Here is a 25,539-nt window from a genome sequence, read left to right as displayed (position 1 = left end):
TGGGGGCAGGAATCGCTGCCTGACACCCATGTTTAAGCCTAGTTTAGTCTCAGCCAGGGCAGAAGCTAAGGCCAACAGGAGTGGGGAGGATTGGCTACTCCATACCACCAGCAGGGCCAAAGGAGGGGGCATGTGTGGTTGGAAGGGGAGGGAGAGAGATGGGGGGGTAAGATCCTAGCAAATAAAGCACTTGAGTGCAGATTGCCCTGATTCCAACAAGCCACTAGGTTCTGCTCCCAGTCCAATCTCTGACTACAGTGCTGGTGAGTGAAAGGAAATCAGGGTTGAAGCATGGAAGACAGAGATTGGAAGGGATGGTGGGAGGAGAAAAGATTGCTGCATGCTTCCCCTTCCATACCAGTCTGCAGCTAAGTGAGCAGAGAGAGGACAGCAGTGCATGCAGTAGAGAGAGAGAGAGATCAGACATGCAAAGAGAGGATCAGGTGTGCACAAGTAGAGCAAAAATGGTGCAGCAAGCAAAGAGGAATGAAAAGAGCAAGAGTGAGCACAGAGGAGGGTGAGAGGAGAGAGTGAGCAGCAGATCGTGCAAAAGAGAGAGGGTGGCAAGTCAGGCATGCAAAGAAGGGAACAGGCAAGCAATAAAGACAAAAGAGAACAGTAGTGCATGCAAGAGCTGGGTCACGTGTGCAAGAGAGAGAGAATGGGGGGGGCAGACAGGCTAGAGGGCTGAGAGAAGCAATGGAGAGAGAAAAAGAGCAGCAGGGTGCACCCAGGAGATCATGCAGCCAAGCAAAGGGAGAACAGTGCATGCAGGAGTGAGCAGAGCATGCAAGCAGCAGCCACTGAGGCCCAAGGCTGGAGACAGCAAGCTTGAGAGCATGGGAGAGTCAGAGAAAAAAAGGGTCTGGAAAGGCTGGGCTGGTGCCATGGGCAGGGAGTGGGTTGCAAAGGGCAAGCCAGGGGCACAACAGCCCAGCCTTGAGAGCTGGTGTGGGGCAGAAGGGTTGCCTAGGAAAGTGAAGGAGGGGCCGGGGGCAGCGGGGGAAGTAGTCCAAAAAGCAAGAACGTGCAGCCATGAGGCAGCTCAGGCCTGGGCCAGGCAGCCTGGGAAACGCATCCCTGATAAAAGCATTGGGGAACCTGGTGCTCCCTTGCATAGCTCCCTCCCCTCCAATTCCCCTGCTCCAGCTTCAGCCCATCATTGTATCTGCTGCTCACAAAGCCTTAGGCATCGCCCACTCAGTTAGTCTATAAAGTGCAACTCTACCCTGACACAGCTAACTGCCTCGCTACTCTCTGCAGCAGCCCCACTGCCCACAACTAACCCCCCCTCCCCCACCCCCATCCTGGCATCAATTCCAGGGCTGCCACAGTCTACTCCCTGCAGCAGCCATGTTCCCACTCTCCCCAGTCGCAGCTAGAGCCAGTCCAGGCACAGGGCATGGGGGACTCAGCATGAGACAAGCCTCATAGTCCCCAGGCTGGGACTGAGCCAGGAAATGCAGGGCATGGGCACAGGGCATGATTAGTGTGGGGCGGTCACTTACCCTGGATTCTACCCCAAAGGTAGATGCAGACGCAGGCCCAGCCCTCCCAAGCCAGTCACTAGTCCAAGCCTTGGCCACAGGGTCTCAGGAGAGCCAGGATGTGTGAAGTCACTGCTGTCCCAGCAGACACACTACATTGCTGTTTCCCACCATTTAAACTCACTACTCATTTTGCAAGGGGCTATTTTACCCTGGATTCCAGGGACTTTCTATTTAGTAGGGCCAGGCATTGGGTGTCCACTCTGCTTTAGTCCAGAGTAGAATCTGTTTGCTGTGTGCCACATGTCTGCATCCAGAGACAATGAGCCTGATTCTCCCAGGCTTTGGATGGGGCAGGCTATCAGGGGGGCCGTACAGCCAGGGACCAAGACAGGTGTGCGTGAGGTCTCAGGGCATTATTGGCCTCTGGCCTGACTAATAACAAGCACTGCTGAGACCCAGACTCCTGCTAAGACCCCTACTGCAGATGCAAAATGCTCTGGAAGTGGGTTCAAAGAGAGAGAGACAGAAAGAAAGTGGAGAGACTCAAGAAAGGCAGGAGACACGGTCACAACATGAAAGGCACAGCGAGAGCAAATGGGACAGCAAGAGAGCAGAGGTGACTTAGAGGAGAACTTTATTGACACACAGGAAATGGTGAGAGATGAGAGTGAACTGTCCCTGAGAGTGTGCTGGGGAAAGGGGCTGGCTCATTCACAGTGAAAAACCCTCAGCCTCTGATGATGCTCATGTCTCCTAGTGAGGCAGCCCGGTTCAGCAGGCCCCCAGGAGAGTGCATGGGAAGCAAGGGTGATGAGGGTGGAGAGGATATGGCTGTGGAGAAGGAGAAGAGAAAACCAGCCCAGGCTTGGAGAGGGGCAGTCAGTGACCCCAGCTGCCTGCAGAGATGTCTGCAGTCAAACCACAACCCTTATGGGAGCTCCAGTTTTGCCTCTTCAGCCAGCAACCCCACTGCCCCTGCCCTTCCCCAAGGCATCACACTGGCTTTGGGTATTGAACACAGGACAAATTCACCCCTTGTTTCACTCCAGAGTAGTCTGTGCTGTCACCTTCAGCATGCACCTGCCCCATTGTCTCCATGGATCACTGCAGGAGCTTCAAGGCATTGTGAGTAACAGAATAGGGCACTAAGGCTGGGCAAGGGCCCCAAGGGATTCTGGGTAAGATACTGGGGGAGTCAGGTAGAAGTCCCAAGGGATTCTGGGTAATAGGGATGAGGTGTTGGGGCTATGTAGGAGTCCTATGAGGTGCCGGCATTAGGCCCATGTACAGTTCCCCCAGGAGATTCTGGGTAACAGGTGATACAGACAGAGACAGGAGGCGCAGGGGATTCTGGGTTATGGGGGTAAGGCAGGGCTCCCTTCTAGCTAACAAGCAGCCCTAGGCCCACCCTGGCCCTGTGCTGGGAGCAGGAGTCTCAGTGCACAGTGCCCCCTCCTCTGCCCTCAGTCCCCAGAGCTCCCCCTTCACAGAGTTGTCAGAAGCCAGCACAGCAAACCCCCACTGTCCACGTGTCTGTCAGCTGCCCAGGCCCCTCCTGGCTGCTGCTGCTAGCGTCCCTGGTGCTTGGTCCTTCAGTACGGAGTGAAGCGGTTGTACCCTCCACGGTACAGGCTGGCCTGTAGGGAGAGACAGCTGTCAGCAGCAGTAGGTGGGGTATAATACAGGAGAGAGGGAGCCAGCCCTTGGGTTTCATGAGGTGCAGGGGTGGAGGGTGGCTGGGCTAGGCAGGGCAGGGCAGAAGGGGCAGAGATTGAGGAAGGGGTCCAGGAGCATGCCCCACTGGGGTAGGGTGGAGTGGGAGTTACCCCCGCTGCTCACCATGGCTCCAACACCGTAGGCCGGGGCAACAGCATGGTGATAGGGGTCTGCCGTGGTGTAGACTCGGCCATACCTGAGGAAGCAGAGAGGAAGTCAGGTGGTGCTCTGCTACGACAGGTGCTATACACACACACACATACATACATGCACGTGTGCGCACACACACACACACACCGGTGGCTGGACCCTGGGAAGCCAAAACCACCCCCATCCCCCACCATGGCAGTACCTACCCATCGCTGTAAGCAGCCGCTGCTGCAGCTGCTGTAGGAGGCTGGGCCACTCGATATGCTGTGTAGCCCTAAAACGGCAGAGAGGGCAGTGTGGGAGTCACCCTGGAGCATTCCCAGGCTCTCCAAGGAACTCCAACCCCTACCTACCTCCAGCAAGGATCCAGGTTTCTGCTGCAACCCCCTCCCTCAGCTTCACCCTCACCCTGCTGTCCCTGACTTGTTGCAAGAAAGAAAATGCCTGTGTATGCTCAGAGAAAAGGGACTCTGAGGGGTATAATGGGCTGCAGTGCCCCAGCACTGACAGAGGAGTGCACATGGACACCAGGGAAGCAGAGCTCAGAGGGATCAGATGGGCCACGCACAGACGGACAGTCAACCCCAGCCCCATGAGCCATCACAGAAGCTGGGGACTGGTACTCCAAGAGCCCAATGTGACCCAGCACCAGAAAGGTGAGGCCCTGGGTGGGGGTGGGATGCACCAGGTATTGGTAGCACAAGGGTCAATGCCTCCTCCCCCCGCACACACATACACACCAGGGCCACTGGGCACAGAGCAGAATGGACTTACATAGACATCAGCACCATAGAGCCCATCCGGGTACACCACGCTGTGGGAAAGAGGAGGGCATGACCCTGGGCACTACTTTCCAGGCCCACTGACACCCACCTCCTCCATACACAGCACCCCCCCCACCATGCTGCAGTCCCTCCCCCTGACAGTCACCCACTGCACTACACCCCCACATCTTGGGCAAAATACACCCCCCACAATCTCACTGATACCCCTTCAGCCCAAGACACAGCCACCCGATCCCACAACCCCAGTCAGCACCCCCACCCCCATGCTCACCCTCACCCTGGCAGCCCCAGTCCCTACCCTTCCACTCCCCATTCCATCTGTCCCAGTCACTGATTCCCCACTCTAATTAACCTTTTCCATGCCCCCCATCCTTCCATACTGATGCCCCTAGCCAACTACCCATCTCCATCCAGTCAGTCCCAAGGTCCCCTGCCCCCTGGCAGCTGCCAATTCATTTACCTGCCATAGGCGGGGACAGGTGATGGGGCAGGTGTTGCCCGGATCGGGCTGTACATAGCACGGCCCCGGCCCCGCAAGCCCCCTCGATAGGCCAGGGCTGCAGGTGCAACCACCGGGTAGGGGATGCTGGCAACTGGGAACAGAGTAGAGAGTCAGCGCAAGTGAGTGCAAGGGTATGGGAGGGGTGAAATAGGGGTGGCAGGGAGGGAGGGGAAAGGCCCCACCTGTGTAGAGGTCAGGGGCGTAGACGGCTCCAACCATGGGGTTGATCTTCCAGCCTAAAGGCCAAGAGAGAGGACAGCCTGAGACTGGAGTGCCCCCAACCACAGAAGCTTCCACCCTCAACCTTTAGCAGCACCAACCTTCCCAAGGCAGCACCCATTTCCCCGTGACTAAGCCAGTGACATCCCAGCCACATGCTGCCCCCCCCAAAGCACAGGATGTCGCTTCCTCAACCACCCCATTCATCCCCGAGAATAGAAAATTCCCAGCTGCCACTCTCTAGCCAGGACAGAAACATAACCAGCTTTACCCTCCACCCTGGGAACAAGGACTTCCCAGGTACATGACCTCCACCTCCAGGCCAAGTGTCCCAGCCATGGTCCCTCTGTGTGCCTGCCTCTCCTCTGCACCCTGTTTCACTTCCTTTCAACCCAGCTGGGCACACAACTACCAAAGCTGCTCCTTTGCTAGATGCAGCTAGGAGCCTATAGCATATCCCTAGCTGCAGCTAGAGTGTGCAGGTGCTAGGGGCAGGAGACAGCTGTGATGCACCCACAGGAGAGGATGGGAGAGGACTGCAGCTCAGCTGGACTATGGATAAAGCAGGGACAGAGCCATGGGGCCAGGGGGAAAGCACTGCTCACCCCTGCTGCCCACCTACCGTTCACCACAGGCGCCACTGGGGGCTTCTTGGTGACCACACGAGCTGTGGCGTTGTTCACCTGCAGGGGACACAGGGCAGCTTAATTAATCCAGCCTGGCAGCGAAGCTACCCCCAAACATCCTCCAGGACTCAAAGCAAAGCTTCCAGCCCTTCTCTTAAACCGCCCCCCCCCCTTTCTTTTTTTTTGCAAAAATATTTATACACACACACACACACACACATATATATATATATATATATATATATATATATATATATATATATACATACAGACACACACACACACACATCTATATAACTCTACCTCCAACACACTGCAAAGTGGCCCCTCTGGTTCACTTGGCAGCTCAAAGCACACTACAAACCCATTACACAGTTCACACTGCGTATCTGCGAACCCACACATCCATCTCCATACCCGTACCCTTCTCTTACCTCCATGCACACCTTTCACCCCCTACAGGCCCAAAGCAAAGCCCCTCGCTCTACAATTGAAACCCACCCCTGGGCCCACCACAGGGCACTCACCTCGATCTTCCTGCCCTCCACAATGGTGCTGTTCAGCTTCTCTCGGGCCCGGTCAGCATCCTGACTGCTGTCAAAGGTCACAAACCCAAAGCCCTACAGAACAGGGATAAGCAGAGGAGGTCACAGGGGGTGCAACCCAAGATGCAGAGCATCCAGGCAGGAGCAATTGGGGCCTGGCCTGGGCTCCCAGTGGAGACTTTCCAAACCTGTGTAGCTTTGGGAGGAGCTGGCCTCACCCCACCCCTGCCCTCCATCTCCAGGGTCAGTTCTGCAACTCTCTGCCACTCACTGTCCTCAGCTTAGTGGCCAAGCCTGACCCACTCCTGGGGTTCCCCCTACCCCTCAAGGGCCTGGGGTGTATCAAGTAGTGTGCCCAGTGCTCCCCCACCTCTTTGCCCTTGGCCCAATGTGGCTGCTGCCCCTCTGAGCATTTACCCCCTAATGCCACCACCCCTGCAATCTCCTCGGCAACCCCTACAGATACCCCCACCAAAGCCTTTGCAGCCAACCCCTCACAGTGATCCCCCCCACACAACCACCCCACACACAGTGACACCCCTGCTGCAACTACCCCCTGCCACACACACACCCCCACAGCAAACAGCCCCCTTCACTCGCAGCCACATCCCACAGTCCCAGCAATGACCCACACAGAGCCTTGCAATGATTCACCACCACCACCAAATAACAACCTCCCTCCATGGGGCTATGTTAGGACAGCGCGCTGTTGCTTGTGGCCCCACTGCATTACAGTTACCTCTTAAAGAGTTCAAAACTGAACCTCCCCCCCACTATCCTGCCCCCTGAACAAGACCCGCCCCCATCTCTGAGCTGGTGCCCACCACACCTTAGAGCCACGCTCATTGAAGATGATCTCCACGTCCAGGATCTTCCCGAATTGCTTGAAAAGGACAAAGCAGGAATCAGGGCTGGGAAGGGCTCCAGGGACCCCCCAAGGGCTCAGGGGACCCCAAGCCTGGAGAGAGCCATGGGCCCCAGACACACGCGCGCGCACACACACACACACACACACACACACACGCAGAGCACCGGACCCCCTCAAGTCCCAGGACTGTGGGCCACCCACCCCCTCACCCTGAGCTCCTGGGCAACAGGTGTACTGCTCCCCCTAACTCCCTGCACCCCACAGGCCTCTGGCCCTTTGCCCCTCCAAAAACAGCTGGCTTCCGCCCATGACTCACCCCAAACATCTGTCGCAGGTCAGGGTCACGGAAGCGGAAGGGGATGTTGGAGACATGGAGCCGCTTGGGCTGAGACTTGCTCTCGACATTCTCGGCTTCCGGGGCCTCTGGGGTCAGGTCGGCTGCAGGACCCTCCTCGGTGGGCTGGAGGGAACCCCAGGAGATAAACCGGACAGCGCTGGGGCAAGGAAACTCCAGGGTGTCCCTGCTACACCCACCGGAACCCCAGGGCTCCTCCTGCACACACACACCCTCCCCAAAGTACCCTGCTCCCCCATGCTTCCCAAGACCTCCCCACAATGCCCTCCAGGGGCCCTCTTCAAACCAAATCCTGCTTCCATCACCCAATCTCCCCTGTAACAGCTCTAGCCCCTGGGCTGAGGCATCTCTGACCCCCATCCTTCCCCTATAGGATCTTTCCCACATCCCTTCGGGGCACCTAAATTAAGGAGGGACTCTCCTCCATTGGGGACCCTGAAGGAGCCTTTCTCCTCCCCATTCCCTACAAAGCTAGGATCTCAAGGCTGGTCAAGCCACCACCTTTTGGGAGATGGGCATGCAGCCCCCTGGCACTGGTTCCAGCCAAAGACAGAAAGGCCAGACTAAGACAACAATACCAGCCACAGGGCCAGAGAGAGAATCCACAGAGATCCAATGGAGGGACCCTTCAGCCTCCATGGTATCATGCCATGGGCTGGGGTCCCTGCCATGCCAACAACCAAAGGCTGAGCCCACAGCCCCCTCCCCACCACCCCTTCACACCAGGGAGCAAACCCAGCAGGCACCAGAACACACACATACACGCACGCACACAGCTCCTGGCTCATCGTGTTAGTACCCGGGCGCACACACACTGGCACGAGCAGGACTGTTAGCACAGAGAAGCTGGAGGTTATGTGGTAGGGTGGGAGAAGGGGACAGAAAGGACGGGGTGGATTGGGCCCAGCTTTCCCGTTGCGCCAGAAAACAGAGAGACCCGTGCCCAGCCCTACATCCACTCTCTCTTCCTCTGTCCATGCTCAGCTCAGCCCCACGCTGCTGTACTCAGCCATCCCACAATGCACGCGCCAAGATGCCACATCCAGGGGGTGTCTGCTTGCTGCCAGGGGCACCGCACACGTGGACCATGGCCACTGGGTCAGAATGTGTGAAACTGATTAACCAGGCTGAAGTCACGGGGTTGAACTTGTCTTTAACATTCTCCCTACCTCTTGTCACCAGGTTGGGGGTATATGTGAAGGAAGATGGGGTGGGGAGAGATGTGTGAGAGCAGGAGCAGGTGGAAGGCATGGGCACCTTATAAATATGCGTGGTGCATGTGGGGTGCCGTGTGCATGCAGAGGTTGTGTGCACTTACCTGCATGTCCATGTGTGCGTGTTTCATAGTTTCATAGTAGCTAGGGTCAGGAGGGACCTGAACAGATCATCTAGCCTGACCCCCTGCTACAGGCAGGAATGAATGCTAGGTTCACAAGACCCCAGACAGGTGATCATCCAACCTCCTCTTGAATTTGCCCAAGGTAGGGGCGAGGATCACTTCCCTGGGAAGTTGGTTCCAGATTTTGGCCACCCTAACTGTAAAATATTGCCTTCTGATCTCTAACCTAAACCTATTCTCCATCAGCTTATGACCATTGTTCCTTGTCACCCCAGGTGGTGCTGGGGAGAAAAGGGCTCTACCTATTTGCTGTTGATCTCCCCCGATGAGCTTGTAGGCAGCCACCAGGTCCCCCCTCAGCCTCCTCTTGCTGAGGCTGAACAGATTCAGGTCCTTCAGTCTCTCCTCATAGGGCCTGTCCTGCTGCCCTCTCACCAAGCAGGTAGCCCTCCTCTGAACCCTCGCCAGGCTGACCACATCCCTTTTGAAGTGCGGCGCCCAGTACTGGACGCAGTACTTCAACTGCAGCCTAACCAAAGTCACATAGAGGGGGAGTATCACCTCTCTGGACCGGCTTGAGATGCACCTTTGGATGCATGAAAAGGTATGGCTGGCCTTGCTGGCTGCAGTCTGGCATTGGCGGCTCATGTTCATCTTGGAGTCGATGACTGCAAGATCCCTTTCTGCCTCTGTGCTTTCAAGAAGGGAACTCCCCAGCCTGTCTGTATGCTGTGGATTCCTTCTCCCAAGGTGCAGCACCCTGCATTTGTCTACGTTGAACCCCATCCTATTCTCATCTGCCCACTTTTGCAGTCTGTCTAAATCTAATTGCAGTCTCTCTCTCCCTTCAAGTGTGCCCACCTCGCCCCACATCTTAGTGTCATCAGCAAACTTGGACAGCGTGCTTTCCACCCCCTCGTCCAAGTCGCCGATGAAGATGTTAAACAGTGCTCAGTGCTCTTGCAGTGCCCACCAGACAGGCTCTCCAGGTGCATGTTTGTATATACAGTGTGTGTGTGCCAGTGAGGAATGTGCAGGCAGTGTGCAAACCTGAAGGGTGAACAGCAAAGGATTTGCAATATGGGCGCGTGCAAGGTGTAAGGCAGAACACACACACAGGGGCATGTGCAGCAAGGAGTATGCACTCAGTGTGTATGTTGGGTTGCGGAGTAGACTGGCAGCAGTATGCATGGTGGTAGGATGGGTGCACAAACCTGCAGGTGTGTGCAGTGTCCATGTGTGCACACACGGGGGGCACTACATGTACAAGTGTCAGATATGTGCTGTTTGCTCATACCACATTACTGACATCACATTCAACCCTGGAGCCCTCACCCGGCCACACGAACAGATGAGCTGCAGCCAATCCCATCTCTGCCCTGAGCTACCCAGGGACTCCCAGCTAAGGGGTTGGCTCAAGCCCTCCCCTCACTCTTCCTAGAACTCCTTACCAGGCCCTTATTCCTGTACTCCCACATCCCCCACCCCCATAGACACAGCCCTAATGCTGCTGACACTCCACACTTAAAGACAAGTTCAACCAAGGTAGCCCCCTACCGAAGCCCTCGCTCACCGCAGAGGATAACCAGCCAGCTGGGGTAGGGGGAGGAGGTGCATAGGGACCAAGGCAGGCAGGTGCGACGCTGGGGTGAGTAGGGATTATTGAGGCTCATCCTGGATTAATGAGACTAAAAGTCAGAGAAACGTGATGGATTCCAAGATGCCTGGGACAAAACCTGCGTTTGCCGGGAGATCCGTGAACATGGCCGCCAGCACCCTGGGGAGGCCCTAGCCAAAGAGGGGAAGAGACACAGTCATTCACCGCCCGGCTGCAAATGGAGAGGCATCAGATCAGGCTGTGTGTGGGGCTGCGACCATGTCTTAGCCACCATGGCTGAGGCAGCATCAGGGCAGCATATGGTAGGCCCAAAACAGAACCTCTGCCATAGGTCCCCGAAAGGGGGCACTCATGCCATGCAATGCCCCCTGCCTTGCCCTCACTTCATACATGCAAAGACAGAGCCAGTCAGATGTGGCTGGAGAGAGGAGAGCCAGGAAGGGTCAGTGGCAGGGAGCCCCTGGCTGTGTCTTCTTGTTCCACACAGGCTACATGAGCTGTTGGCTCAGCCCCACTACCACTCTGACCTGGAGGGGGGGGTAACCCAAATCCTGTTTCTCAGACATTAAGCATGTTCCCCCTCATTCAATTCTACCTTCTCCCTCCACCAGGTTAATTTCCCCTCCCGTCACCCACCACACAGCAAACTCCTCTGGTCTCAAGGGAATTCAGCTGGAGCTAAACATCACTGTGCCAGCAAGAGTCCCATTACAGAGGAAGCATAACCAGCACAAAAGTGCTTAGATTACTTTGCTCACATACCAGAATAAGCTGCCCCTGAATAAACTCAGCAGATATAGCTCAGTCCCAGCTGGCAGGACACAACTCCCCATCACTCCTCAGGTCAAAACTGGACCCTCCCTTCCCATGGAATCCACTTAACAGAGTGTGTAGCCCATAGAAACTATAGCACAGGGCTGCTGCCCCTCATTCTAGCTGGTGTTTCTCTTAAACCTCCAGCTTCTGGAGTCAGGGGATTATGGGGACAAACTGACCTCATAGCCCAAAGGGGAGAAAAGCAAGTGACCCAAAGCCAAGGGAGCACAGAACCCACAAGGGACTGGAGTATGACCTCAGGGCTTCTGGGCAAAAGACATGGAGGTTTGCAATGCTGATACCATAGCTCTAAACTAACCTGACCCAGGCACCAAGGGGGGCAAAAGCAGTAGGACCAGGACACCAGCCCCTCCCTGCCACGGGCTACCAACAGGACACTAGAGTAGCACATACAGGCTTCTCACCTGAGACTGCTCCCTCCCCCCCTCCCCCCATTGTAGACATTACACCCATAGGGCAAAGGAAAGGGGGACACACAGGACAGCAGGGCAGCAGAGCTTCTAGATGGTCCCTTTGATTTCACTAGCCTCAGCCCACAGAAAACCCTAAAGCAAGCAAGGGACAGGCAATAGTGCCTGGACACACAGCCACCCTCACTGTACAACCTAACACTAACCCACCACCCCAATTTGGTCTCAAACAAGACCTCTCAGGGTTCCACGCCATGCCCAGCAGATCCCCAACCCGCATGCCTTGCAAAGAACCCACAGACCCTAATGGGGCCTCTGCTGGACCCCTCCCCCTGTGGGCACCACCCATGATTGAAAAGGGTGCAGCCAGGTGCCAAGAGCCTCACAGTGCTAGTCAGGGCCTGTAGAGCACTCAGTAGGGCAAGCTTCCCCCACCCCCTCCATTCCACTCAGAGCCTGTCTAGCACCCAGCTGCTGGGGGAAGGTCCCCATCTTGCCCAGCCCCACAAGAGAAATGGGGAGTGGCCTAACTTTCAATCTGGCCATGCAGCCTCCCCCTGCTACAGGCACACCCCAATATTGTCCAAGGACTTCAGGAAACCCCACTGCACCAACCACAGCTCCAGAGGAATCAACCCCAAAGGACTGTAGAAGAGAAGGAGGGGAGGGGAGGGGAGGGGAGGGGAGGGGAGGAAAGGGTGGGCAGGGGTAAACCTGTGTCCCCATGAGGAGGGAGAGAGTTCTTTACTGCCTCAAGCCATTTGGCGTCACTCTAGCCCCAGGACAGGCTCAGCCCTGGCTAGCCTAGAAAGCCTTACCAATCACAGCGGGAGGTTAACAGGGGGTGATCTCAGGTGGAGCAGGGAGCAAGAGGCTCTCTGGTATGTTTTACAATGCCCCAGTTGTGGGTAGGGGGGAGGAAGGGGAATCTCTGCTCCAGGGATTTTCTCAGGAATGAAAATGCCCCTGAAGGTTGGGGAGGAGGTGGGCATTGACTGTGAGCAGCCAGCCTTTAATCAGGGATCCCAGGATCAGGGGGACAGGGCAGCTACAGAGGTGAAGCCAGCTCCCTCTGCCCTAGGGTGCTCACTGCTAATGAGCAGTGCAAAGGATCCCACCCGGGGACTGGGACAGACACAGGGATAGGGTGGGGTGGGGACTGGACACACTGGAAGGCCCCATGGCCATGGAATCCATAGCAGCACCCCTCGCATGCAGGGGATAAACAAGGGTGCCCCTAATGCCCAGTCAGTCGGTGTCAGGGCACAGGGGACAGGGCGGAGGGGATGCTCCCTTCTGCCTGGGCTGATAGGAGATGGCAGGGTGACCTCTCGTACTGTGGGATGTGAGTGTCAAGCTCACAGGGCCACAGCATCTGGGGCTCTGCGAGATCAGGACCTCTGGGGGCACCTGGCAACTCTCTGGGGGCAGATGCTGGGACTCAGACCTCGCAGAGGCTGTTATGGGAGTTTCCAGCCTTTCCTTGGGGGTGACCCCTGTTCACCAGCAGCCTGGAGGACACAGGGTCCCAGCTTGGCTGGGCCCAGGGATCACTGGGACTCCCTGGGGCCAGTCCCTGTTCAGCAGCAGGCCAGAGGACACCATGTCCTTCCCAGACCTGTTTGTTAGCTTGCTGTCAGGGACAGGAATGTACCACTTGTTCCACAAGGAGATAAACAGCTGTGGGGGCGGGGGGAGGGGAACCTGATCTCTGCAGCTGCCCCGGTCGGCTGTGAGGCGCCACTACCCAAAATGGGCAAAGGGCGCCTGCCCCCCGCCCTGCTCTGCCCCAGCAAAGGGTCGCTAGCCACCAGCCTCCATGGGTCATGGGGAGTGGGCGCCGGCTCCCCCTGCCCTGTTCACTGTGATGAACCTGGGTGGATTTAGGGCTGACCAACACAGACCAGTCTAGCAGAAGGGCAGCCCTGTCCCCACCCTGTGCACAAGGGGTGCCTCAGTTTCAGATCCCGTTTCCCCCTAAAGGGGCAGCATCTCCAGGACAGGGATAATGCACAATTGGGACTGGGAGGTGGGAAGAGGGTGAGGGAGCCAAGGGGGCTGGGCCACCAGGGCTGGAGTGAGGCAGTTTAGGGAGGGGAGACCAAAGGAGGCGGGAGCTGGGTGCAGACACAGGTCCTGGGACCCAAAACAAAGCCATGTGGGACAGGAAGTGTTGTTCCCCTCTTCCCTTCCACCAAGCCAGGCAACCACACCACCTGGCAGAGAAATTCCTCCCTTCCAAGCCTCAGCCAGCCTGCAGCTGGGACAGGGGAGAAGCAAGAAGAGTTGTTCCTCTGCTGGCCACCTCCCCACACATGCCTGCTGCTGCTGGACCCACATCTCTGCCGGCCCCATATAGACAAGGCTACCCTGCCCCTCCTGCTGCCACAGAACCAGTTCCACCTCCCTTAGCCAAGCCCCCTGGTTGTCCAGCCCATGGGTCCTGCGGGGGGCATGAATAAACGGTGTCCCAGCCCCCTAATCTGCCCCCCGCCCTGCACTAGTCCAGGAAGCAGGAGGTGCAGAGTTCTTACCTCTATCCTGCCCCCAAGTCGGGGAGATTCCCCAGGGGAAGCTTCTGACTCTGGACACTGGGAGTGGGGCACATCCTCAGGGAGGGATGGGCTCAAGGGGCAGGGAGGGTGCCATACCTGGGTGATCCAGGGGTGTATTCAGAGGACAGGGAAGGGGGTGATACCGAGGGGAGTGAGGTGTGCCAGACACAAAGGAGAGGGCTGGGCCCCAATCCTGCCACTGCCCTGGGCAGTGAAGCCGACCCTAAGACACTGCAAGACCTTCAGGGTAAGGTGGCTGGGAAGGGTCACATACACAAAGCAGCCCCTTCACCCCACCTATCCCCTTGCTAGGGGAAGGGAGCTCAGATGGACTCAAGCACTTACCGCAGGAGGTGGAGGCAGGGCAGGAACAAGGGGTTCAGCTGTGGTGCTGGGCTCTGGGTGAGGCTGACCAGCAGGGTAGATGCGGAGCCCATGTTCAGCGGGGGTCTGTGCTGGGTACTCTGGGGCAGTGCCGTGCGGGTGGTACTGTGGGGGCAGCCGAGCCTGCGGGGGAGGAGGGGGGTACTGGGCTGGGTATGTCTGCGTCATGGGGTCGGCTGGGGTGGCTGCATCCTGGCTACCCTGTAAGGGAGAGAAGATGGAATAAGTGAAACCAAGAGCAGAGACTAGCCCCCCTCCCCCTCTCCTTAATCAGCATCAGGCAGTATCCCATACACAAGAAAATGTGATGGCCAAGGCAGGTCCGCTGCCCAGAGCACATGGTACAGCTAGGTAGCAAGGCCTAGGTTAGAGTCCTACCTCTCACTTCCCACTCTGCTCCGACCCATAAGACCCCACTCCCCTCTCAGAGCCAGGGCAGAACCCAGGAGGCCTGCATTTCACCCCCCGCCTGCTCAGACTCACTCCCCCAGGACCAAGGAGAGAACCCAGGCATCCTGGTTCTCAGCCCCCAACCTGCTGACCCAGCCTCTTTCCCCACACAAATCTGGGATGGAACCCAGGACTCCTGCCCTCCCTGCCCCAAGTCACGAACAAGTCACACAGTCCCACCCATCTACACGATGCACCAGCTCCATCCCAGCTGCTGCCCTGGACCTCCCTGCCCTGCCCAGAAGGGGCTGCTGGGGAAATGGCCCCTTGCCCAGTCTAGTCCAGAGGCTATATGGCTTCCTCAGTACAGACCCCTGCATGGAGCAGCCAATGGGGCTGAGCGGGGCTGCATGGGGGGGAGGGGCACATCTCATTGGCCACCTCTTATCAACTCCCAGACCCTATTTGGGCTGTCGCCTTTCTTCAGCTGTTTGGGGCTTTTCTAATCCTCAAGTGCAGACAGCTGTAGGATCTGCCTTAGTCCCCCCACCCCCTCCCTTGGGAGACCACCCTCATCACCAGCCTCCCAACCCAGAGGCCCCTCTCTCCATCCCTCTGTCCCCCTATGCATGTTCCCTCCACCCTTTCAGATAGCACTCTCCATCCCTCCCTTCATCACCCACGTTTTCTCCAAGCCCCTCACACAACCTCCATCCATCCACCTATCCATCTATCCATTCCTGAACCCCTTTCTCTGTACCACCATCCCTCCCCAAGCTTAGCCCATCCCTCCCTCCCACCCACCCCACCCCCAGCCCTTCTTCCATCCCTCCACAACACCCCACCTCACCCCACACTGCTCCATCTCCCCCCACCCCCCTGTTATCAACAATCACCAGCTGAGACTCCCCGCCCCACCCAGAGCACATGCCCAGAGGCCAAGGTACAGGCTAGGGACACAAGGGCACTACTACCGACTTAGATATTCTGCTAACAGTTCCAACCAAAGCAGGCACAGGTTGTACCTCAGGTCCCCTTAACCCTGAGATCACTGCATCCAGACTAAGGCATCTAAACCTGCTCAGCTGGTGGATGGATGGTTGGGGGAAGTCACAGGGGGACCCCAGGAGTGAACAGCCCTCCCAGCCAGCTTTGCGGTGCACCAGGTCCCCAGGGAGCAGCCAGAGCCTCCAGCCAGGCTCTGACACTGGGAGACAGCTGCAGGCCCTGTGATGGGGAGGGTCCTGGGATGTCCCTGGGAGCTGAGCTGGCCAGCAGAGGAACAAAGAGTCTGCTTTGCAAGGCTGCCGTCTCCCTACACCCCCACCCCCACCCCCAGCTGCACCGGGGAGGGGCTGGATCCCACACACATTCACCTCCTCTTCCCCCCCACAACCACCCCCTTCCTCCCCCCACAGCCACTCTAAGCAGCTTCTCTGGTGTGATTAGGCAGCTCCTGCCATGTTCCCTCAGTATAAATAGCAACACCTTCCCTGGTCACTCACAGCAGGGGGCAGGTATCTGTCAGCCCCACTGGCCTTATCTCTAACCTGGGGGGCCCCCTCCCCCAACCGGGGGGCCCCCTCCCCCAACCAGGCAGCCCCCTCCCCATCCTTTGCTGTGGCTCTGGGCACACGCCCCAAGGCCTTGGTGAGGAAACAAATCCTGAGCTTGACACCACCCCTGTGCTGGTCCGGGCCTACCCTCACCCCCTGCCTGAGCTTGAGGGGCTGCTCATGGGGTACAATCCAGGCAGAATCCCACACACTCTCCCCTGAACCCAATGTGATGCCAATCCCACCCCCACAAAACCGCAGCCTCCACTATGGAGATGGGAAAGGCTCCCTGGGGCAGGCCCCAGAGTCAGCTGGAGCCGGTGTCAGAGAGGGGTGGGAGGAAACAGGTGCCAGGAGCGCCAGCCTTGCTCCAGAACGAGAAAGGGCTGCCAAGTGCAGGGTGGGCCCAGAACAGAAGGGGTGCTGTGCCCTGCCCTGCCACAAAAAACCCCAGCCGTGAGGTGCCTGGACAAAGCCCGCTGCAGCCAAACAAGACATGACTAGGGGAAGGCGCACGGAGCAAGCTGGCCTGGGGGACACCCCGCAACAATAGTGCCAGGGCTGGGGTGTTATATGTGAGGACGGGCTGGAGGCCCCCCCCCACTCACACACCCATGACATTTAGCCAGTACGGCTGTACAGGGGTATTGGAGCCTCCTCTGGGAGCAGGTTACTGCTAGACCCAACACCCCTTCATTCAGGGAAGCTAGTCCCAGGGCCTATTTGATGATGACCACCCCTATGCTCCTTTCCTGGCCAGAGCTGGCACAGTGCAGTAAGGGACAGGAGCCCTGGGAGGTGTGTCTACATGAGGCTTAGGGAGCGGGGCACCTGGGGTGAGCCCAGCAACACAAGATTGCTCCCCCCCACCTAAATCACCCAGGTTTCAGGGCCAGGGACCAAGGCAAACATGGGAACTAAAGAGGCCATGAAGCTGGCCCCTCCGTCACCACCAAGAGCTGGAAATAGCTCTCCCCATACATGGGTGCTCTGCATCCACTATCTGACCTCCCAGGGGATGGAGAGGACTAAGAATACCAGGAGCAAGGGGTTATCTCCTTGTGGCGTTGACGGGAGTGAGCTGGTAGCAGACGCCCCAAGGAACTCCCGTGGGGCTCCCAGCTCCAGCTGGACTCCATCAGCATGAAGGCCCCTGTGGCGGAAGGTCACAGCAAGGGGCACAGACACACAGACAAGACACACGGACACAGGGAACGTGTACCTGGACCAGCCCGGGGTAGCACTGAGGAGCCTGGGGGTAGACGGGCAGGCTGTAGGGGTGCAGCACCACTGCTGGAGAGGAGAGCATAGCACGGAGGACCCCGGGCTGTTCCAGCCAGGGTCCTGATAAGCTGAGCAGGGTCTGCCTGCGAGGCCCAAGCTGCGCATTTGGCACTGACTAGAGGGGAGGGAGAGAGAGAGAGCTGCGCACTGAGTGGCAGCTGAGATGGTGCCACTGAGAGGCTCCAACAGCTGCGGGGGCCGTGACCTCCAGCAGCACAAGGCTACCACAGGTGTGGGGGCCCAGCACCCTGTTGGTCCCTGCACAACTATGCTCAGCTGGGCATGGTCTCAGCCAGTGGCTGCAGGCTGCTGCTAGAGATATGCTGCCCCCTCGCCCCCAATTGGGCTTCCCAAACCTGCTTCACCACTCACTGCAAGCACCACGGGATAGGAAAGCAATGCATACACTCAGTCTTACCCCACAAGAGGTGTTTAGGGTTTATGTAGATCTACTTGTGATGTGTGTGTAATGTAGGGCTGTGCTAGGCTTCGGACCATGCTTCGGATCCGGAGAAGCTTCAGACACTTTGGCGTCTGAAGCAGCATGTCCGGATCAAAGCGCTGGCTTCTTTAGGCTTCCCTTTTCTTTTGGAGCTTCCAAACCACTTCGGAAAAGCTTTGGAGCAGCTTCAGAGATCCGGGCATAGGGTATAATGGGGAATCAATTAAATATCTATAACTTTGTTGTTCTTTGTCCAATTTGGATGAAACTTGCAGGGGTGGTAGCCACTGCTGAGAACATGAAGCTTGCCAAGTTTCAAGAAGATCGGTCAGTGCAGGGGTTCAGAGCAAACTGCAACCCAAATTCTTGAAAGCAAAACTCATGTCATGTGTACGTGTTACACCACAGGGGGGTGAAAAAATGATTAATACCTTCAAAACCACAGACTAAGGAGAGAAAAGAATCAATACAGACAATCAACTGCCCCAAGACAGAGACAGTCAGTTGCACAAGCACCCATGTCATGAGTTTTGCCAGTCAGCAGCTAGGGGTGCAGGGCCCCAGAACCCAGAAGCCCTGCACTGATCTCCTCGACAGCTAGCAGGCATCATGGCCACAGCAGGGGCTACCATCCCTGCAGCACCTTAACAACACAGTGTCACCCATGTCACCAGTTTTGCTTGTCCGCAGCTTGAGGTGCAGTTCCCCCCAAACCCCTGCACCTATCACCTTTAAACTTGACAGGCTTCGTGGCCTCACCAGGGGCTACCATCCCTGCAGTTTTCACCCCCCTGTGGTGTAACACGTACACATGACATGAGTTTTGCTTTCAAGAATTTGGGTTGCAGTTTGCTCTGAACCCGTGCACTGACCGATCTTCTTGAAACTTGGCAAGCTTCATGTTCTCAGCAGTGGCTACCACCCCTGCAAGTTTCATCCAAATTGGACAAAGAACAACAAAGTTATAGATATTTAATTGATTCCCCATTATACCCTATGCCCGGATCTCTGAAGCTGCTCCAAAGCTTTTCCGAAGTGGTTTGGAAGCTCCAAAAGAAAAGGGAAGCCTAAAGAAGCCAGCGCTTTGATCCGGACATGCTGCTTCAGACGCCAAAGTGTCTGAAGCTTCTCCGGATCCGAAGCATGGTCCGAAGCCTAGCACAGCCCTACATTACACACACATCACAAGTAGATCTACATAAACCCTAAACACCTCTTGTGGGGTAAGACTGAGTGTAGGGAGTGTCTGAAGTCCCAAACTAAAGAGTCTGGAATGAAGGATGCTTACCTGCAGTATCTGGCAGCATCCAAACCCCAAGACATCTGAGCTTGGGCCTGCACGTGGGATGCCTGCCAATGAATTTAGGAGTACAGTATCTGAATTCCCAGGGTGATAGGCCTGGGATGGAGGATGCTCCCTGATTGTAGTGCCATATATAGTGTTTAGAACAATTGAGTTCTGCCTGCTCAATCACTATGATTTTTGGAACAATTGAGTTCTGCTCACTCGATATGATTTGGACTGATTTGGCTCATTTGGCCTGGAACATGAAATACATTATATTTAAAAAAACAAACAAACCCTAAAGACACCACCACACATACCTTTTCATAGGGGACACACCTACACATCTCACCCCATACTGTCCCCAGGTACCTCCTCCTTCAGCACACAGACCCATCAAAGCATATACACAATATTCACCTGTACACCTGTATTCAGTATGCATACACCAGTGATTCTCAACCAGGATGCTTGGTGGGGAGATGTGCACATAGCCTGGGGAGGTTTAAGGAGGAAGGGAGGTGGGAGCAGGGCCCACCGGGCTGCTGTTCAGGCTGGCTCAGTGTGGAAAGAGTCTGTGGTTGCGGTGGCCATGCAGGGTTTGCTATTGCTAAGTGTCATAACCAGATGATTTTTAGTGCCTCGGCACAGTGGAATTTTCCCGCCACACTACAGCTTCTTTGCACGGTGGAATTTTCTGCTGCAGAGAGGAAACCCCAGTGCAAAAAGGTTCCCGCCATTTGTATGTAAATTCACACCCCATTATTGGCTGATTCTAAATTATTCCTACTTAAAGGCTAGTAATTGGCTCGCTAGCCGTATAAAAATCCGCGCGACTTCCGCCCAAGTTGGAGAACTTTGAGCACGCTGCAAAGTGACTTAAAAGAATTCCTGACTAGTGGCAGAGCGAATCAGTAGCCTGATCAACTACCGATTTTTCTCCCTGTCGCCAAGCGCTTATCCCCGACTTACCCTTCCCCTGCATGCCCAGTTCATCTGTGGACTCACTGGCTCGGGTTCTCGCCAGTTGGAGCAACTCGTTGCAACTACGTAAGCAGCCTTTACAGCCTGCGTTGCGGCCACCAGCGGCTTAAGTAAAAAATTATTTTGCAACCAATACGCTGTCTCGCCTCTCCATCCACCAGCCCGCCTGACGTTCGCTTAATTAACCAGCGTTTCCCTTGGTCGGCTCTTCCCGGCCGAGACTCTAAGAACTTCAAGCATTGAGGATGGGCACCAGCTGAAGGTGCCAACACCCACGTGATTCACAAGATAAACCCAGAGATTCCAAACAAGAATCCCTAGTGTCAAAGACATTCTGATCTGCCGTGGCCTCTCTAAGCTCTCTGCAAGAGAACTGCTCTGTTATTTTTCCATGTTCAAGAAATAAGCAAAAGCAAAGAGCTAGGATTTTCTGAGCAGTGCCTCGATTGCATTGAGAACCACTAGCATACATATATGTAGTGCCCAGTCACACCTAACTGCACTCAGTGCACACACCCACGCTGTATAGTTCTGCATACTCCAGTGTCCATGTACACACACAAACCTTGTGTTGAGCAAATCCACCAGGCACACACATACTTACATGCCCTCCCCAGGCCCCTCTGCTGTCCAGCAGCCCCCAGTACAGACCTGTTATCCCCATTCCTTCCCCAGTGGGTACAGCAAACAGAGAATGGCTATGGGGGGGACCAGCCTGCAACCCCCAGAAGCTAGGTGTGGGATAGGTCTGGGATCACAGGCCTGGGAGAGGTCACAAAGACCCACAACCCCATTGTGCAGTTGTAATGCCCACCCTGTGCACTGCACTGCCTGGTGAAGTCATATCAAACAGGCATGGCTGGCTCATAAAAGATAGGTCCCCCAACCCCAAACCCACTGCACTACCCACAGCTAATGCCCACCCCAACACTTGCAGATCTTCCTAGCCAACCCTAAGGGCCCACCACAGAGGGTATGGAGGGAAGTCTAGGGCTGAGCCAGCCCAAACAGCAATCCACTGGGCACTGCCCCCACCTTACTCCCTCCTCCTCAACCCCCCCAGACTATACCCACATCTCCCCAAAAAGGCCACCCCATCCACATGCCCCCTCAGACACCAATCGGACACCCCCAACCCATAACAACCAGAGACAGAAAATTCAGTATCGCATCGTTTATTCTAAACCTGACAATCACTTGTGGCAGAGATGGGTCAGGCCATCCCACAGGCACCAGGGAAGACAAGAAGAGTCTGGACCCCACTGCACCCCTCCCGCCCCAGGGCATGGGGGTTGAGGACTTCTGGTGCACAGCACAGTGAGAGCAAGAACCCTGCAGCCATTTAGCCCCTCAGGCATCTGGGCCAAGGCAGGGTCAGTGGCAACTTTGGAAGGGAGGTGGCATCAGGTGCCTGCTCCAGGGGTGGAACAAGTCCAGCCCCACATGCAGCTCCAGGCCCCAGGACTGGGACACCCACAGAAAATCAGGTCCTTTGCACCCATCCGTGCGGGTCACTCTGGGCTCAGCCAGCTGCCAGCCTCCTCCACAGCCCGCGGCACAACCAGCAGGACCTCACAAGGGCTCTGGGACACAACATCCTGTAGGAAGGCCCTGGGGGAAGAACATGCAAGGAGCAAAGGGTCAGAGCAACAGCCTCCTGCCTGACACCTCAGCCACTTCCCCATGCAGCAGCCCTTGTTTCCTTGCAGCCTAGGGCTCCCTGTCTTCCAACACCCCTCCACTCCCCCATGCCTGAGGAACCCTCCACCAGGCAGTCCCATCCCTCCTGCCCTACTCATCTCCCTTGGCCCCCACCCCCTGGACCTGAGATCCCCTCATGCCCTGATCATACCCTTATCTTTATGCCCAACTGGCCCCTAGCCCCCACACTCCCTGCACCCTAAGCCCACACCCATCCCCTTCAGCTTCCCATCACCCCCCACCTCACCAGCCCCCACAATCCAGCTTCATATGATCCCCCAAAATCCAAGTTCTCACTGCCCTGTCCCTACTAGAACCCTGTATCCCAGCATTCTCTGCCCTGCCCTCAGGACCCCTACTCTTATTCTAGCCCTCTTGACCCACTGGTACCCTTTGCTGTAGCTCCCCCATACCCTGACACCTTGTGTCCTGGCCCCCCATCTTCTCCCCCCCAGATCCCTAGTGCCCCTTGCCCAGAACCCGCACCTGAGCTCACCCTCCCCACCGATACAGGCCGGGGCCTTCAGCTTGGAGTCCAGGTTGTAGTAGGTGCCGTTCACCTGGCGCACAGCAATCCAGTGCTTACGGCGCAGAGGTAGTGACATGAAACCCAGGGACACATTGGATGGGACGTTAATGATGAAGCCCAGAATCTGGCTCAGCACCAGCTGTTCCAAGAACCTGCCAGAGCAGAGTTACATCAGGCCCAAGAGCCAGCTGGGATGGACTGGGCTCCTCTGGCTGCAGGGTGGGGGTGGGGAATCCAGGTACTCCACCTGGATGACAGAAGGCACTGGGCACTTCAAGCACCCTCCTACTCAGCCCCCCAGCCCCCTCTCCCTCCAGCATTTACAGGGTACCACTACCCCTGCCCTGGCCCAGCTTCCACCACAGCTGCACATAGCTGGGCCCAGCCAGAAAGGGGCATCTGGACCACACTCAGTCAGGGGCAGCCATACCCCAGAAACCGCCTCATCCCCAGCCCCACCAGTCTCCAAACCCCTGCACTCCTGGCCATAGCCAAGTCAGAGCAGCAGCCTCCCGCCTGACACTTCAGCCACCTCTCCATATAGCAGCCCTCCCTTCTCTGCAGCCCAGAACCCCTGTCTTCCAATACCCCTTCCCTCCTCAATGCCTAAAGAACCCTCCACCAGGCAGCCCTATCCCTCCTGCCCTCCTCCCAGGCCTGCCCTCACTTGCGCTTGTCCCACCAGACAGCAGCAAAATCCAGGCTGTGGAGTGCCGCCATGATGACATTGACATCATAGTTTCCTGTGCCCAGGAAGCTGCGGTGTGGGTTCATCCGGGCATCAGGAGCCAGCCTAGAAGACAGGAGAGTCTCAGTGATATGCTCAGGATGGGGAGATGGGCACTGACAGACCCTGACATAAGGGAGGGCAGTGGAAGGGGTTAGTGGGCCAGACAGCGAGCAGGATGCTATGTGTGGCTGATGCAGGAGGGAGGGAGAGGGGGTGGGGCTTGAACCATGGTGAGACAGCAAGAGGAGCAGCATGGAGTCAGCACCCCTTGGTGCAGGAGATAATGAGGCATTGGGAGGGGAGAGCAGCACACAGAACAGAGAAAAGCAGGGTGCTGTGTGCATCTGGCAGTGCCCAGCACAGGGACCCTGTGGGGGGGCTGGCTGCCAGCACAGCAAGGTGCTCTTTGGGAGCAAAACTGGAACAAAGGAGAAGCAATATTAAGAACATAAGAATATAAGAACGGACAACTGCTGGGTTAGACCTCAGGCCAGGGGCGGGCAATTATTTTGGGCAGAGGGCCACTTACTGAGTTTTGGCAAGCCATCAAGGGCTGCATGACAGGCAGCCCAGGGCAGATCAATAGTAATTTTCAAAATTTTTTAGGGGCCCTGCGGGCCGGGTAGAATGGCCTGGCAGGCTGCATCCGGTCCCCGGGCTGCATTTTGCCCACCCCTGCCCTAGGCCCATCCTATCCAGTCCTGTGTCACACAGGGTCAGACAGCGGAAGCTAAAAGCGAAAGTTAATTGGGTTTGACCCTTTTTTCCCCTACTGTTCCTCTCCCACCTGCAGCCTCCAGCCCCTTAGGTCTACAAGCCAAATCATTGGCCAAGCTACCCATCAAGCAGGGCCTGTAACTCCTGCCAGGCTGATCCATTGGGGGTTTAAGCCCGTCTTTCCCAGAAACAGAATGGAAGAGCATCAAGGCTGGGCCTGTCCAGCTAGATCCTTTCCTTGCCCCTCTTCCCTACAGCCTCCAGCACCCAGAGGCCCAGACACCCCAAGCTAGAGGCTGCCCTGACTTTAGGCTCCATGATGCCCCCTTAACCCCTGCCCTCCCCTCAGGATCAGGCTAGCCCTGCTGGGCTGGACAGGGCAGGTCAGGGGGCACCATTCAGTGCTGCTGGTGCCCAGCACAGGGCAAGGCAGGGCCCCTGCCTCTGCACTTGATGGGTGCCCCCCCACCACAGGGACCTCTTGCAGATTTCATCGGCTGCCTCCTGGGTGAAGCGCCGCTGCTGCAGGACGTTGTTGAGGGCGTGGACGGCGCAGAGCTCCAAGCGCTGGCGCTCATGGTAGAGCCCCTCAGCTGCAGCAGGTGCTGGCCCCTCCGACATTGCCCAGTCCTGGGGGGCCTCACTGCTGCCCTGAGCCCTGCGGGAGCGAGGGGGAGTGGGAAGAGACACAAAGGTGGATACAGGCAGGGGCCCCCACAACCTCTGCCATGCCCCATCGCCCCCACCCAGGGGGCTACCAATCCCCCACTAGTGCAAGGGGCATCATCCCCACCGTTGGGCCACACACCGCGCAGGATGTCCCCCCGGACGCCCCTACCCTGGGGGCCCCGCCCTGGTGGGGGTCAGCCTGCATGCCAGCGCCCGCTGCAGCTGCCGGACTGGACACAGGAGTGGAAGGAGCAAGCGAGTGGGACTACAGCTCCCAGCATACACCGGGGCGGAGCCACCCCAGAGACTACATTTCCCAGCATGCACGGGGCGGGGCGACGTCCTAAGGGCTGTATCTCCCAGCGTGCACTGGGGCGAGACAGCCTCACGGGATTACATCTCCCAGCATGCACTGCGGGAAGAGCGGGGTGCGGGAGATTGCGGCTCCCAGGATGCCCTGAGGCCACGTGCTATGGCCCCCAGCATGCCCTGCGGCCAGGTCCTTCAGCAGGCCTCCTGCACCTCTACTCCCATCGTGCTACGGGCCCCGGGGCAGGGCCCCGGGGCTCCCAGCATGCACTGCGCACCGTAGTTTCCCCCACATTCCCAGCATGCATCAGGGCCAGGGAGGACCACCGCTCCCAAAATGCAAAGCGAGGGACTGCATGAAATAAATCTCCCAGGTTGCACTGGAAGCCCCTACTCCTCTCCCTCCCCCCGACAATTTCCTGTGCAGATGCGAGCCAGCCCCGCCCCCCATGCACTGCACCCCCCCCAACCCAGCATGCACCGGTGCCCAGCAGCCCACCCCCCCCCCCCAAACCCAGCATGCACCAGGGCCCGCCCTGCCATG

General features: G+C 57.2%; 2 protein-coding genes across 8 annotated transcripts; both read right to left on the bottom strand.

Moving 5' to 3' along the window:
- Positions 1-2,107: 2,107 nt before the first annotated feature.
- LOC102562805 (RNA binding protein fox-1 homolog 1-like) lies at positions 2,108-17,720 on the bottom strand. 4 transcript variants are annotated; one of them, XM_019486564.2, is made up of 12 exons: positions 17,568-17,720; positions 14,361-14,600; positions 7,218-7,361; positions 6,863-6,916; positions 6,016-6,108; positions 5,485-5,545; positions 4,826-4,879; positions 4,602-4,734; positions 4,131-4,170; positions 3,563-3,630; positions 3,330-3,402; positions 2,108-3,127 (listed from the first exon to the last, which is right to left on the bottom strand). In XM_019486564.2, the coding sequence occupies exons 1-12, from the start codon at positions 17,652-17,654 to the stop codon at positions 3,083-3,085; spliced, it is 1,092 nt and encodes a 363-aa protein (XP_019342109.1). In that variant the 5' UTR covers positions 17,655-17,720; the 3' UTR covers positions 2,108-3,082. The 4 variants fall into 4 exon arrangements, with proteins under 4 accessions (XP_019342109.1, XP_019342111.1, XP_019342112.1 ...); XM_019486566.2 differs by lacking the exon at positions 17,568-17,720 and adding an exon at positions 15,030-15,099; XM_019486567.2 differs by lacking the exon at positions 17,568-17,720 and adding an exon at positions 10,332-10,383 and having other exon boundaries at positions 14,361-14,523.
- Positions 17,721-21,499: 3,779 nt separating this feature from the next.
- Positions 21,500-24,971, bottom strand: JOSD2 (Josephin domain containing 2). Of its 4 annotated transcripts, XM_006268834.4 has the most exons (5): positions 24,856-24,971; positions 24,496-24,675; positions 23,238-23,363; positions 22,528-22,722; positions 21,500-21,951 (listed from the first exon to the last, which is right to left on the bottom strand). In XM_006268834.4, the coding sequence occupies exons 2-5, from the start codon at positions 24,636-24,638 to the stop codon at positions 21,852-21,854; spliced, it is 564 nt and encodes a 187-aa protein (XP_006268896.1). In that variant the 5' UTR covers positions 24,639-24,675; positions 24,856-24,971; the 3' UTR covers positions 21,500-21,851. The 4 variants fall into 4 exon arrangements, with proteins under 4 accessions (XP_006268896.1, XP_019342114.1, XP_014460708.1 ...); XM_019486569.2 differs by lacking the exons at positions 24,496-24,675; positions 24,856-24,971 and having other exon boundaries at positions 23,253-24,485; XM_014605222.3 differs by lacking the exons at positions 24,496-24,675; positions 24,856-24,971 and having other exon boundaries at positions 23,238-24,480.
- Positions 24,972-25,539: the final 568 nt, after the last annotated feature.

Source organism: Alligator mississippiensis, chromosome 5 (assembly GCF_030867095.1).
Source record: "Alligator mississippiensis isolate rAllMis1 chromosome 5, rAllMis1, whole genome shotgun sequence".
Taxonomy (NCBI): Eukaryota; Metazoa; Chordata; order Crocodylia; family Alligatoridae; genus Alligator; species Alligator mississippiensis.
This window is presented reverse-complemented; position numbering and strand designations above follow the sequence as displayed.